The 15,674-nt window shown below is 29.7% G+C and overlaps 1 protein-coding gene across 1 annotated transcript; it reads left to right on the forward strand.

Moving 5' to 3' along the window:
- Positions 1–8,336: 8,336 nt before the first annotated feature.
- On the forward strand, positions 8,337–15,227 carry LOC129975753 (60S ribosomal protein L15-like). The gene is made up of 4 exons (XM_056088948.1): positions 8,337–8,453; positions 9,492–9,671; positions 10,859–10,995; positions 14,884–15,227. Exons 2-4 carry the CDS (start codon positions 9,500–9,502, stop codon positions 15,187–15,189), a joined length of 615 nt encoding a protein of 204 aa, XP_055944923.1. The 5' UTR covers positions 8,337–8,453; positions 9,492–9,499; the 3' UTR covers positions 15,190–15,227.
- The last annotated feature ends 447 nt before the right edge of the window (positions 15,228–15,674 follow it).

Here is a 15,674-nt window from a genome sequence, read left to right on the forward strand (position 1 = left end):
ATCTGTAGTAAAAAATATGCCCATTGGAAAAATGTTTAAGAAATAAATTCTTTAAAAAAAATTATTATTTGCAGTACATTTTAGATGTAAATATATGATAATATTTGAAAATTTGTTTCCTTGCAGTGGAACATTCTTTAACCATAATGTTCACTAACACTCACATCAAAACCAATAACAAATCGGATTGAAACAAACAGTGATTCTCTTAATTAAAAAAATGCAATGCCGAATACAAAATTTTAAAAATATAACGCTGAAATATTAGCAATAACCTTCAATGTGATCCGTGAAGTGAGAATATAATGAATCTTAGTAAATACACTGGCTGAAAAAAAAAAAAACCAACACCAAGAAAGACTTGTGTTAGATAAACAAAATTTGGTAGGCATGTTTATACATTTGAGATATGAATCCTTGATACGATCTTACTGATGATATTTCGATTACAGGTTTTGGATCACGATAGAAAGTAACAATCGATACGATATCACTGAAATTTGCCGGAGTGGTGACTTTACTGGAAAGTAACAATCGATACGATCTGTCCAATGGAAGCTCTCGAAAGAAATCTGTGATTGGATTGAAAAGTGAACGGACCGGTTATTGGAATTATCGTATCGTATCATTGAATTGCATATCACTGAAATTTATCGGATCGGTGATTTCACCGGAAAGTGCGAAGTCACCGGTCCACTTTACGGGAGTGACCGATATTCGTATTTGATGATGCACTATTCCATACAGATCATTTTTAATTGCTCGTGACATGATTGACTTTGATTACATGTACTCTGCTTACTGCTTGCGCCATCTATTAGTAGAATATAGGACTAAAGTAAACATTTTAAAGAAATGACATATATTTTTAACTCATCTTTTCCAGAAAATGGTTTACTCTAATAAATAAATTAAATAAATAGTTTTGAGAAAAAAAATAAAATTTAAGAAGTAAGCTGAAACAGATAAATTAATTCAATCACACGTTACTTAAATTAGTAAATTAAGTATTAATTAAAATTAATAAATTTCATATTTAATATTAAATAATAATTTTTAATTAATAATATGATTGAAATAACAGATATTTGGAACGCATATTTAAAAATAACAATAGCAGTATTATTTGTTATTCAAAAATTCGTGGATTATGCATCTCTAATCAGGTTTGCTTTAAATGAGTGCTATAAAGTTCATGAGTGTTATTTATCTTTGAAATTTAACTTATTGAGTTGATGTTAGCTAAGAATGCCTTTAAGAAGACAAAGAAGTCATTATCAACAGCTCACCGAGTTTGAACGAAATAGTGTAATAGAACTACAAGTAGGTGGAATTTCTTTCCGCGATATTGCAGAAAGACTCGGTCGGAATGTATCCACTGCACATGATTGTTGGGAGCAGTGGTCAAGGGATGGTACTGCCTCAAGAAGACCGGGTTCTGGGCAGCCACGTGGCAGTACTGAGAGGGAAAATCGTCGTATTCGGCGTATGGCTATGGTGCATCGTACTGTGTCTGAAACAGAAACTCGAGCTACATTTGGTACCACAGTGACAAATTGTTAGAAATCGGTTACTTCAAAGACAGCTCCGAGCCATTAACCCTGCTTTGTGCATTCCACTGACTCCAAGCCATTGCCATTTTCGACGCAAGTGGTGTCAAGTCAGAGCTCACTGGGGACCTGTTTTGTTTTCTGATGAAAGCAGGCACTGCCTTGGCTACAGTGATGGCCGTGTGTTGGTCAGAAGGAGGGCAGAGGAACGCCTGTAACCAAACTGTCTGCGGCCTAGGCACATTGAACCTACACCTAAAGTTCCCGATGGTCTGGGGAACAATTTCCTATGACAACAGGAGAACTCTCGTGGTTATCCCAAATACACAGACTGCAAATTTGTTCTCCAATCTAGTAATTCAACCTGTAGTGCTACCATTCATGAACAGCATTCAAGGGGGAGTTTTCACAACAGGATAACGCTTGCCCTCATCCCGCTGTTGTAACACAGCGTGCTCTACAGAGTGTCGATATGTTACCTTGGCCTGTGAGATCACCAGAGATATCATTGGACGAAAACTCCAGCATCATCCAGAGCCAGCACTGACCGTCCCAGTATTGACAGAACAAGTACAACAAGCATGGAACTTCATACCACAAAGTCGCATTCGGAACCTTTATGACACAATACATGAACGTTTTTAGGCTTGCATTCAAAATTCTGGGGGTTACACCGGCTATTAATGTAATAGCATTTCACATTTGAAATGCATTTTCTTAAGCTTAAATTATCCTGTGATCTGGAAAATTTAATCACTTACACAAGTTGACTAGATTAATTTGCAAATTTCATTTCTCTACAATAATTTTTGCTTGGTGTTGGGGATTTTTTTTTTTTCCTTCAGTGTATAAAATCATACAAAATGCTTTCCCTTTAACATTTGCTATTTATTCAGGCTTAGATTCATTCGCTCATCGATAAATCAATCAATTTAAAGGCAAAGAAAATAGACTCAGTTGCTAAATGCCAAAACAGAAGTTCGGATTTCGATTTTGCATTCAATATTGACGCAGATCAAAAGCAAAGAAGTATTTTTAATTTCATTCAACATTACAGATGGCGGTAGACAATTATATGCATAGATTTTTCATGAAAGTAGCTGTTTTCCTAGCAATCACAATATTCGTATTGAATATTAGTCATCGATTACTAACCAATTTATGCGCTTTTCATCTAATCTTCCTATGTCGAAACATCTACAAAACATTTTATTCATGATTAGAATTTCCCAAAATAGTCAGTTAGTGTGTGAATGATACACTTGTGGTGGTAACATTATAAGCCAGATAACAACTTCCGGAGTTGAGAGTACTCTTTTGTCTAGTGGTTATGTTACTCGGCTATGAACCCTAACGTTGCGGGTTCGAACCTCAACCCGCACATTGGTGACCCTGGTTCTGAATAACCGCATCCTTCATTCAGCTGTCGTGGCTCCATCTACCGGCAGCAACCACTCACACACTCTCGCCGTCGCCCGCCATAACACTTGGCGCGATAACAACGTTCGTCGCTCGCCATAACGCTTGGCGCGATAATCACGTTCGTCGCTCGCCATAACTGGCGCGATAAACTCTACCGACTCACTGGTGGGGGACTATTGTGGTGGTAACAATATAAGCCAGATAACAACTTCCGGAGAAGAGAGTACTCTTTTGGATATGTTACTCGGCTATGAACCCTAAAGTTGCGAGTTCGAATCTCAACCCGCACACACTTCATGCAAAATTTTACCAAAGTTTACAAATTAAAATTAAATAAGTTTATTAGTAGCTAGAAATTAAAAAGGATGTAACAGATAAGATATCGCCAAAGACCAGAAATCATAAATACAGAACTCCTGACACGTTTTATTTGAATGTGATAAATATTGACAACTTGTAAGATAAGAAGCTGTTAGTTGTTAGGATTTCTCTGTTCTTAACCTATAGAAAAGATTGCAGCGTAAAAAAGATATATGATGAATTAATAACCGTTAAGGTCTAATTATTGAAAAAAAGATATCGTTTTTGTTTTCCACCGTGTGCATCCAAATAAAACGTGTCATTTAATGGAAGATTAAAGAAATTATGTATAATAAATTCTTAGGATATTAACAACAAACAGTGGCGGGAAGAATGTACTTGTAGAGCCCGGACATGACTTCATTATTTCGTCTGCAATCATTATTAGTGATTTAGTATGTATAAATGATGTTCACAATATATTATTTTTTTTTTCAAACCGTCCACTTTAAGATGTCATATGAATGTAAATTTGTCTCATAAAGTTACTGTAGTACAATGATTTCAGAGTTATTTGATCATTTACGCTTGATCAGTCGCTTAGCAAGGATAAATTGTTCCCAGAGCATTACTATTATTTTTTCGTTGCATCACCAAATTTGACTTTTAAAAGAACGATGCGCTAATGGTTACCCCTTGAGAGCAGCGTCCGGGATATTTGTTTTACAATAGAATATATGGAACACGTGCATATAATTATTCAGCTTTCGTTTTGCAATATGTATTGTAAGATTCTTAAAGAAGGATTATTGTAAAAAGTAACACTTACTGAAACTGAAAATCTTAATTTTCCTCCACATTTTATTTGCCAAGCATATTTGAAAGACAAAATTTAGCACTTCAGAAGCAAGAATGAATAATTTTTTTTATTAATCTTTATTAATTTTTTTATTTAATGAGTAATATAGACTTTAATAAATCGTCTCTTTAATAGAATATAGACGATACTATAATTAACTAAAGGATGCTAAATACTTAAAGGAAATATGAATTAACTTTTATTGCTTTAACTAATATAATATGCACTTATTTAAGTTTAGTGAGGAAAGAGGGAATACAAGAGTCAATAGCATTTATGGAATATTTTCATTGGTGCAAAAATAATAGAGAGAGGAAGCATGAATTAATTTGCAATTATTTTTTATATGTAAATTTTTTATTATCTAGGTACAACATCTTTTACCTAGGTACATCATTTTTTATTATCTAAGTACAACAATCGTGAAATAATATAAATAATGTGAGCCCTCCAATTAATCATATTATTTTTGATCAAATATTAGCATATCAAATAATAACATTATTTCATACATAAAAAATGCATCAAATAATGATGCATATGCATATAAATAACTAGCCGCCTTTGGCGACCAGCCGGTTCGCCAATCTTAGTGTTCGTTAAAATTTTAATAATTAAATATTTTATGCAATTCCAACTTCTTCAGCAAAATATTTTATTCTTCAGCAAAATATTTTAAAACTTCAAATTTTGATAGTCATATAATTCACTCATAATATTATAAAGGCCTTCAGTCATAACGTGATATGTATCTCTCTAATTTTCTGTTACCCCTCGTAGAATTTATGCTTTAAATTAAAGTGTAAAGGATTAATCTGCAATTAATATAACAATATTTTTTACTGAAACAAAGCATTTTTTTAATAATATGATTACCGATAATAGAGTCACTGAGCGTTTAAACTTTATGGGCACTAAAGAATATCTTTCTTAATTTATGTAATATCTCAAGCATTTGTCAACAAAATTTTCTCAGATTCATCATGAATGGATCGATTTATTAACAATGTTTCATTTTAAATGCATCAAACACTCAGAAAATAAAATGAATCGTTTAAAATAATCTGTCGAAAACAGGTTTAAAAAAACTACTTAAAAAACGATGTACTTAAAACTATAAGCATATATAAAAAATATATATAACTAACATAAATACAATTTAATTACAAAAGCATGCAACTAACCTAAAAATAATTTAAATCATTGAAAACAGGTTAAAAAAAACTACTTAAAAAACGACGTACTTAAAACTATAAGCATATATAAAAAATATATATATAACTAACATAAATACAATTTAATTACAAAAGCATGCAACTAACCTAAAAATAATTTAAATCATTGTAAACAGGTTAAAAAAAACTACTTAAAAAACGATGTACTTAAAACTATAAGCATATACAAAAAATATATAACATAAATACAATTTACTTACAAAAGCATACAACTAACCTAAAAGTAATTTAAATCGTCCGTTGATAATAGTTGCCATGCCAACGATCAGAACACAGTGCGCATGCGTGAATTTTCTTCGCCTTTTACGTAACGCAAATGCGTGAATTTTTCTACGCCAGTTGGGGTAACGCTATGAAGATTAGACATTTTTAATTTCCTTTATTCTGTGCTATTTTAATTCAAAAGTACTTCAGAATGAATCTGAAACATGGATTAATTAACAATGTTTAATTTTAAATGCATAAAACATTAAGAAAATAAACAGAATCGTTTGAAATAATCCGCCGAAAAATCTTAACCCTAGCCTCATTACTGTTGGGAGAAAAAAAGAACTAAAGCCTAAATCATTTGGCGTTGGGGAAAATTGAAGATTTTTTTGGCGGAAAAGTTGGCGGTGGGGAAAATGGAAGATTTTTTTGGCGGGAAAGTTAGTTTTTAATTAATAATTGACTACCCCTAACATTTAGGGGGATGAAAAATAGATGTTGGCCGATTCTCATAGATACCGGATAAGCACAAAAAATTTCATCAAAATCGGTCAAGCCGTTTCGGAGGAGTATGGCAACGAAAACTGTGACACGAGAATTTTATATATTAGATGATTCATAAGAAGTTCAAAATACAAAATTTGAATTTTTTAAAGATTCATGTTAATTTCAAATTATGCGAAAATTAATTCATCTGAATTCATAATATGGGACTATAAAAAGTATCATGAAGACAGTCAATGGTTTATTTTCTTTATTAATTATATTTTAGAGACCATAGAAATGGCAAAAATTGCTTTGTTTTAGCCAGATATTTTTCTTAAAAAAATTTCATATTAAAATTTCCATATTATTATTTTTTTTTTTTGACTTTCTGATATATTAACACAATAATTGTGCCTGTTGTATTTTATAGTATTGTGTTGATTACTTAACATGGATTTTGGATGTCTACTTATCCATCGATTAGGTCGAAATTCTAATCAGATCTACAATATTGCTGACAAAACCACATGCTGAATTCTATTTATGTAAGTTATTACTTTTCTTAAGTGTTTTTTTTTTCAGCTGCATCAAATCGACCGATGATCAAACTTTTGCTGAATTAGAACCATATTTGATGCAGACCTACAATTCTACGCATGTCATTTCTATTTAACTATTTAAATTTTTGAGTTATGTCCATTTGCTCATGGATACAGACGAACCAATAGATTTCCCATGCACGGATTGCATTTTAAAGGTGATAGAAATCTTCATATCTGATGAAAATTTACTAACTAAACTAAGGTCAGTAACTGTTGCCTTTTTCAAATATTTTGTTCACACATCGATAGTCAGACATTAGACAGGTAAACACAAAAATAATTAAAATTTTGATATTTTGATGGTTTTAATACATTCTTTTTTTATATATTTCGTACCAAAAAAGAAAAGAATGCAAAAAAATATGTTGGAGAAGCATTCCGACTACACCATATTCTTGAATACCGAGTGCATAATACTAAATAAAGTATATCTGGATATGCATTGGTATAGTTATAGACCAATATTTCAAATACATTAAAAAATAATGTAAAAAAATATTACGAAAGAAGATTTCTTTAAGAAATTGAAGTATAATATACGATAAAATGAAAACTTTTCTATATATATTTCATAGCATCTCTATTAGTACAAAACCCCAACAATAATGTTACAATAGCTTCACAGAAATTTCCAAAGTTCAGGATAGCGAATAACATCGAGGAGAGATTGTGCAATATCTTATGATAATGATGATTCTAGATGTTGTTTGAAAAAACCGGTGCTGGTGATAACATCTCGATTTGAGGCTGAAGGATTCAAAGTTCGTAAAGGTGGCTCACACGAGGGCAATGGTTGCGCGCAGTTGTTGTCTCTCTACTGTTGTCTCTGTATTGTCCTCGTGTGAACAGTTGAGGCAACTTCGGTGGGACAATGGCAAATGGTTGTCTCAACGGGACAACCATTTGCCATTGTCCCATTGTAGTCACGTGATTTTCCTGAAGTAGGCGTGACCTTCTATTGCGCGCAATAGTTGGCCTCGTGTGAACCCACCTTAACTTGTATTAGTTAGTGGTTGTTAAATAAGTCTCGAGGATTAACCAACCGCCTGTTAGTGTTGTGTGTTGGTGAGTAAAGAGGGCTCAAAATTACGAAGTTGAAATCATCCATAGTATTGCTTTAAAACGGGATGTTTAATTAAATGATACGTTCTAAGCTGTGCAGAAGAATTAAATTCGGAATTTCTCATATAATAGGAAAATTCACATTGTCTTCGAATCTTTTTTGTTTCATTTTTATCGCCAGTTACCTGCAATATAAATCCTTGCCTTGCGCACATGTATTTCATGTATTTATGTTTGAAATTCCTTATTTATAATGTGTGTATATTTTAGGCATAGAAAAGGGAAGTGAAAAAAAAAAAGGTTATCAAGTGAGTTGATATAGCTAAGTATAGACACAAAATATTTAACAGAGAATCATTATAAATTTTATAGCGATTTTTACTATGTAAATTATAGCAATTAAACCCATTTGGTTTATTTATCATCAACATTCCTTTATCACCATGCCAGTGTCTTAGAATCTTTACTTTTAAAATAATTTATAAAATCAGAAGTAATTAATACTAATAACTAGATAGGATTCTATATCCTCATATTATTTCTTTGGGGATTTTATTCTGCAGAAATTTAAAAAATATCTAATTATATTTTTATAAAAGTAACAAACGTAGAATTTTTAACTGCAACTTTATACAGCATGCCGCTTCGATCTCGCAAAAATTGAAGTGAAGTGGCATCCATAGCTCCGTGCAAGCGCGAAAACATTTATGGTGGGTTAATTTCAGTAAAGGTAAGAGCAATCTTTTTTGATCCGATTATTATTTTTTAATAAAAGGCAACTGAATGTGATTTAAGTTATTATAAATGGTATTAAATTATGTGATAGCCAAATTTGTAACATATCTTTGGTAATTAAGTGAATTCTGTCTTCTGCTTTGTACTCCATACGTCAACTTAATAAACTGAAACTATTTAGGTTTTCACTAATTGTAGTATAATAATGAAACTAAGCAATCATCATTGGACTGTGGGTGCATTATTTTAAAGATTTCTCAAGGTTCTTATAAAAATCTCGCAAGTCGTGTTTGGGAAACCTCATATGTTATACTTTCTTGAAACATTGGAATAATGTTTTTGTAGTGACTTTTTACTGTAGATAAAAAGTTCTATTTCACATTAAGCTGGTAATTTGTTAATACTTCTTCCCTAATGTGCAATGACTAGGAGCTGGAAAATTTTTGTCTGCCACATTGTTAGTTTTTTAATATCATGTACTTATACGTATTTTTTTTTTATGTATTACGCAGATTTAATTCAATTCATTCCTCTCTAAAGTATTAGAATAAATGTTTAATTGTAATGAGAGGGAAAAGTATGGAACAAGCACTAACTAATAGCTGTCTTGAGACCATCTCTGGATAGTCGCAAATAGTGCAATATTAATTATTGTTTTATGCAGTCGTTTAACTTGCTGAAATTGCAAGTTCAATGCTAAAACAAGGACAGACTGAATAGAAACGAAAGTGTTATATTCATGAACTCATAAATATGTAATTTATTATATTATGTAAAAATTTGGATTTACATATTTTGTTAGTATGTATTGCATGGTGAATTTTGGTTTCTTTGAAGAAATCAAGAAAAATGACTTTAAAGTTCATTTTTGTAATCTACACTAAATTGTGTTCATTTCGATGCATATTATTCTAGTATATTTTATGATTAAATTGAGTTATCTTCAAATGAGAAACGGAAGTTCTGATTAATATAATAATGAAGAATTTCAACTTTTTTTTTTGTTTATATGGTACTAATCGATTTTTAATAGGTTAAAAAATGGGAGCATACAAATATATGCAAGAGCTATGGAGGAAAAAACAGTCAGATGTAATGAAATTTTTACTCCGCACAAGATGCTGGTATTATAGACAATTGAATACAGTTCATAGAGCCCCAAGACCTACAAGACCTGATAAAGCTCGCAGATTAGGATACCGTGCTAAACAAGGTAAGGTAATTTATGATATGTGCAGTATTTTATTTCCTTTACACCTTAGCATCAAAAATTTTATTATATGATATAATTATTGTTGTGAGAAATAGATACATTTTTTTTTCTTGTTACCTTACTGAGCATGTTAGTTATTTTAACAGTACATTGCTGATGTATTGGCAGCAAAAAAAGCTGTGGAAATAAGAAGGCAAACAGATAAAAATTTATTATCCTATTAGAAGCACATAAAATCTATTATTTAAAAGACTAAATCAGATATCAGCTTTAATTGCATAATTTCTACTTGCTTATTTGTAAAAGCAATTAAAAAAATTTTTAGTAAATTTTCTGATGTAAAAAAAATGTTAACATTAAATTTAAAGTTGAGCATCAATCTGATGTTAAGTTTGCAATTATTTATTGATAATGGGATAAAAATAATCAATGGGGCATAAGATATAAAATTCGTACAAGAAGACTTTGCCTTATTTAAGAATACATTGAATAATAAGAATTTAATACATATAAACTTTGTGCTTTATGAAATGTTGGGATTAAAAGCGATATATTTATTTTTATACACTTATTAATGTACCTAAAGTTGTTGTCTTTTCAAGTAAAAGAATGTTCAGGTTGCAGATTAATCTTTTAGGAGTAGATTTTTATTGAACAATAGTCACAAGTATAAAAGTAATATAGTAAATGAATTGCTTAGATACATTAGATAAAAATTACTGGCTGAATGTTTATTTTATCATAATTTTATAGATATAAAATGTGCTGAAGGTATATTATATTGTAGAATTTTTTTACATAAATAACATGAAACAGTTGCAGTTCTGTTTTCTTTATTAGATTTCATTCTAAACCATATAATAATTATTTGATCAAAATCTCTTTTTTTCTATTAAATAAAATACATTATTAAATTTTCAAGCTGTTTTGAGAAAAAGAAGTTTTTTGAATTATGTCACTTCTTGACATCGTAGATTTTAAATTTGGTAATATATTTCCATTTCTTGAAGGTAATATGAAATTTTAAATTTAAAAAATGTTTTAATTTAGATTTTAATTTTTATCTGATATTGCATGTTTTTCAATCCAGTTAGAAGAAATTAAATTCTATTTTAAAATGAATTATAAAATAGTGATTAAAGTAGAAAATATTTAAAGATAGTTTGTTATTATTTTATATTTTATAGGATATGTTGTATATCGTATAAGAATCCGCCGTGGTGGTCGTAAGAAGCAAGTACCAAAGGGTTGCACTTACGGAAAACCCAAAAATCATGGTGTAAACCAATTGAAACCTGTCCGAAGCCATCAGTCTATTGCAGAAGTAAATCATTTGAAGTTTTTCAGTGTTATTGCAAGAGATGCTTATTAACTTGCTTACCATTATCTATTTCTAAACTCTTGCTTGAAAGACAATTATACTAAAATATTTAAAGATAACTTATTTGTGATGACACTTATTGTATGAAATTTAATTGATTATAATTTCATTTCCCTTGGCTGTCTGAATTCAATTTCATTAGTTCTCAAAAACTTTTAGAAATTATTTTCTGGTATTTGCTGAAAAACATTATGGAAATATTTGTATTTTTATTTAAAATATGTAAATATTGAATGAATCAACATAAACCTCCTAGTACTCTTCACTTGCATACCAGTGATGACACTAAACATATTAATGAAATTAATTGATTGCACTTCATTAACCTTGGCTGTGTCTGAGATGCTGTTAAAGTTTCAGTGCATTTTAAGAATCTTTATTTACTTATCACTTTTCTATACACACACAAAAAAAATTGATGTGAACGTTTAAAGTATTGGTGATGGTTGCAGTAGATTAATGAAATCTCTTGAACACATTTCTTTTATCTTGACTATGTCTAAGATTGAAAAGGATTTTTTTTCTATGTAGCTTGCTTTTTTATATGTATTTATACAATAAATGCTTCTATTAATTATCGGTGATGATAAGCAATGGACTAATGAAAATGAAATGATTACACTTCATTAACCTTGGCTGTGTCTGAGATTAAACGTTTTTCCTTTTTCTAAAATTTTTTGTATTGGAGTAAAATAGTACTTTCTTTGAAATTAGGACATTTTGAATTAGTAAAATCATTAAATTTGCTTACAGTTGAAAAAGAAAATTTATACCCCTTGGTTATGCATCAGTGATTCTCAACCACTATGTCGTAACACTTTTGTGTGCTGCCAAATTTTAGAAATGTATGTAGTAAAAATTATAATGCTTTTTTTTTTTTATTACAAGTAAAGTTTATGTAAGTCAAAGAAAAATACACTGTAAAAGAAACTTTTGTTTTTAGAACAGTTAAAAACTATTTTCTAGAAAAACAGTTTTTATCTTAACTGTTCTTGGTGATTGTATGTGGATATGCGACGTTACTTTTGATTGAATAGGAATAAAATCTGAATGATAAGAGCTAAGAGGCAATCTTCATATATGGATATAACCATGGTTAGTAATTTTTTGACAATATTTTTAACAGGACTTTCAGAAAATGAATAAATGGTTAAAAAGACAGCTTTACAATAATAACCTTGTAATTAATCCCTTAATGAATGTACTGTTGTTTTTGTAGTACATATTATGTTTAATTTTGAATACAAAATTATTATCATAAACTATTTTACACAGTGTAGTAGTATAGGTAAGTTAACAACTTTTAAATTTATCTTTTTCTTCTTTTTGTGAAGCCAAATTTTAAAATTGTTAAGTGTGCCACCACAAAAAAGTTGAGAATCACTGTTCTACATGATGACAATCTTTTTGTGGATGAATAAATAGTGATTATTTAACTTCCTTGGATGTCTGATGTTGTATCAAACTTTAGATTTTATTTGTTTATAATGAGACAATACGAATATAAAGATATAGTAATGATTAGTAGTATTTTTCCTTTTCTTGCTTAGTTCATTCTTATCTGTAGTGGAACTTTGCTGATTTTCTACATTAGTAATTAATATGTTTGCATATCTTGTTAAATATGTATACATTAATTTTAACTTAAAAAATTTTACATGACCACATTATCGATTTTTTTTTTTTTTTTTTTCCAGCAAACAAGTATTTTGTGAACAAGCTTATATTTTCTCCCCCCTTCCTCATAATTAGTGAATGGTTAAACAACGTGGGACAGATGGGATATTTATAAATTTTGATTTCATATATGCAATCTGTTATGAAGCTTTAACTTGATAGAAATTTCATTTTCTCTTTCTTCACTAGTTTTTGAGTTTTTATTTGGTTATTTTGTTTCTTAAAGATATAATTTCTGCAAACTGTTGCTTACTATGATGATTTTTATTAAGAAAATGATTTACAATGATTGTTATAACTTCCTTGGATGTCTGAAAGTTGCAACATTGTCTTGTAAATTTTTCATTTATTATTGGGTAATTGGTTATGATGAAAAATTGATTGAAAATGAAACTTAATGATTTTTTTCAACTTCCTTGGATGTCTGATGCCAATAATTATAATTATTTTTTGGGGGTATTTCTCATAAAAATTGCTTAATGCTTTTAATGATGATAATGCTTAGTATGAAATTTCAGTGATTACACATTTCATTTTGCCTTGGCTGTCTGATTTAAATAAAAAAAATTCTGCGAATAGAAACTGTTATATGCTTTTAATGATGATAGTGCTTAATATGAAATTTCAGTGATTACATATTTCATTTTCCCTTGGCTGTCTGATTTAAATAAAAAAAATTCTGCGAATAGAAACTGTTATATGCTTTTAATGATGATAGTGCTTAATATGAAATTTCAGTGATTACACATTTCATTTTCCCTTGGCTGTCTGATTTAAAAAGAATTCTTCGAATAGAAACTGTTATATGCTTTTAATGATGATAGTGCTTAATATGAAATTTCAGTGATTACACATTTCATTTTCCCTTGGCTGTCTGATTTAACTTAAAAATCCTTCAAATAGAAAATCTGTTATGCTTTTAATGATAGCATTGATTATGAAATTTGATTACATTTTCATACTCGTAGCATCTTTTAAAGATAACTTCCATTATTTCAACATAATTTAATAAATTTTTTAGATTATTCTGTTGCTTACTATGATGATATTTAAAGAGAAATGACACATGATGATTGTCTTAACTTCCTTGGATGTCTGAAGTTAGCAGTGATATTTTATGTATCTCATTTCACTGAAAGTTAGATTTGCTATGCTGACAAAGGCATACAAAATTGTGCTCATTTGTTACTTCCTTTGATGATTGAAATTAACATACTAAGCACCATGCTGATATTGCTTTCCTTTCCATCTGGTTTGTGGTCTCCACATGTTGCTTTTAGGTTCGATCTTACACATGAGATTTTTTAGCATTTTTTAATGAAAGCCTCAAAAATATTTTGAGGGAAAACTTGCATGCATTTATTAATAGGATTCAATTTTTTATTTCATATTTTGCTCTGTCAGTCACTGGTGATTGGAAAATTTAGCTTCAGATGCAAGTGACTGGAAAATTCAATGTTGATCATCGATGGTTAGCATGATGTTTAATGTACTAAATTATTACAGAATTTGTGCAAAACATACTTCATGAATACAAATGCTTTACATTGAAATTATTTGTTTTACATACTTTACTTAAAATTTAGTTATTACATATCTTTCTGCAATTTCTATTCCATTCTTAAATTCATATTTCAAATGACCCGATTTTTCATCCTTTCACGATTCATTACTGCTTGCTATGATGACAATTTTTAAAAAAATGACATATAATGATTGCCTTAACTTCCTTGGATGTCTGAAGCTTGCAGCAATTTAATGTATTTCCTATTTTATTGAAAATAAATAATAGTAAGGTAATGAAAGTAGAGTAAATATTTTTATAATTTCATTGAATGTATGCTAGGTTGATTTATTTCTGTAAAGCTTATACTTTTTCAAGCACATAATTTATATATAATGGAGATTACAATGGTATATTGCTGTTATTTATGTAGAACTTATCCTTCATATCTTTAATTTTTTTGCGATTCAAAATTATTTTAAATTTTTCTTATGTTTAATCAAAATTTTAAAGATTTGAATATTTATTATTTAGTATCAATTAATATGTTTATTTCTGGATTTGGTTACTGAATTATATATTTTGTATTACATTGAGTATATTTAAATTGTTCTGTAGAAATATTCTCTGAAACTTGCCTTATTTTACAGGAACGTGTGGGACGTAGATGCAAAGCACTTCGAGTTTTGAATTCTTATTGGGTAGCCCAAGATTCCACTTATAAATTCTATGAAGTAATATTGGTTGATCCTGCCCACAATGCCATTCGTAATGATCCTAAAGCCAACTGGATATGTAAGGCAGTACATAAACACCGTGAGTTGAGAGGATTGACCTCTGCTGGCAGTAAATCTCGTGGCCTGGGCAAGGGACATAAGTTCAACAAGACCAAGGGTGGATCACGCCGTGCTTGCTGGAAGAGGCGCAATACTTTGCAATTGCGCCGAAAGCGATAGATGTTTTTGTATTCCTCCTAATAAAATATTAAGAAGTATATGCAGTTTCTGTGTCTTTGTGAAAATTAACGAATCTTTTCATGTGTTCACTTAAGACAATGCATATTTCTTCAGAATCGAGCGATATCATTAACCTTGTATTTTGATATTTTTCTGCCCATGTTGAATTTAAAAGTAGATACGCTCATTTATTTGTATAATTCATAAAGGTCAATTTTAGTATTTTTAGCATAAAGTAATTAAATACCTAAATTAGTCTATTAACATTGGAAATCAAATTTTATAACAATGCTAAAAGTTCAAATAATTAAATACATATAGAATTTATAATATTTTATGCATACTTTGTAAGGAAAAATGAAAGGTAAGGTAATATCGAACTGCTTCAACTTCTTTTTGTAATGAAGTTGATCAACAAATAGATACAATGGAAGTCTTCATTTATTGAGAAATTATGGAAAATTATTTCTAATACCATATTTGTA

This window comes from Argiope bruennichi, chromosome 7 (assembly GCF_947563725.1).
Source record: "Argiope bruennichi chromosome 7, qqArgBrue1.1, whole genome shotgun sequence".
NCBI lineage: Eukaryota > Metazoa > Arthropoda > Arachnida > Araneae > Araneidae > Argiope > Argiope bruennichi.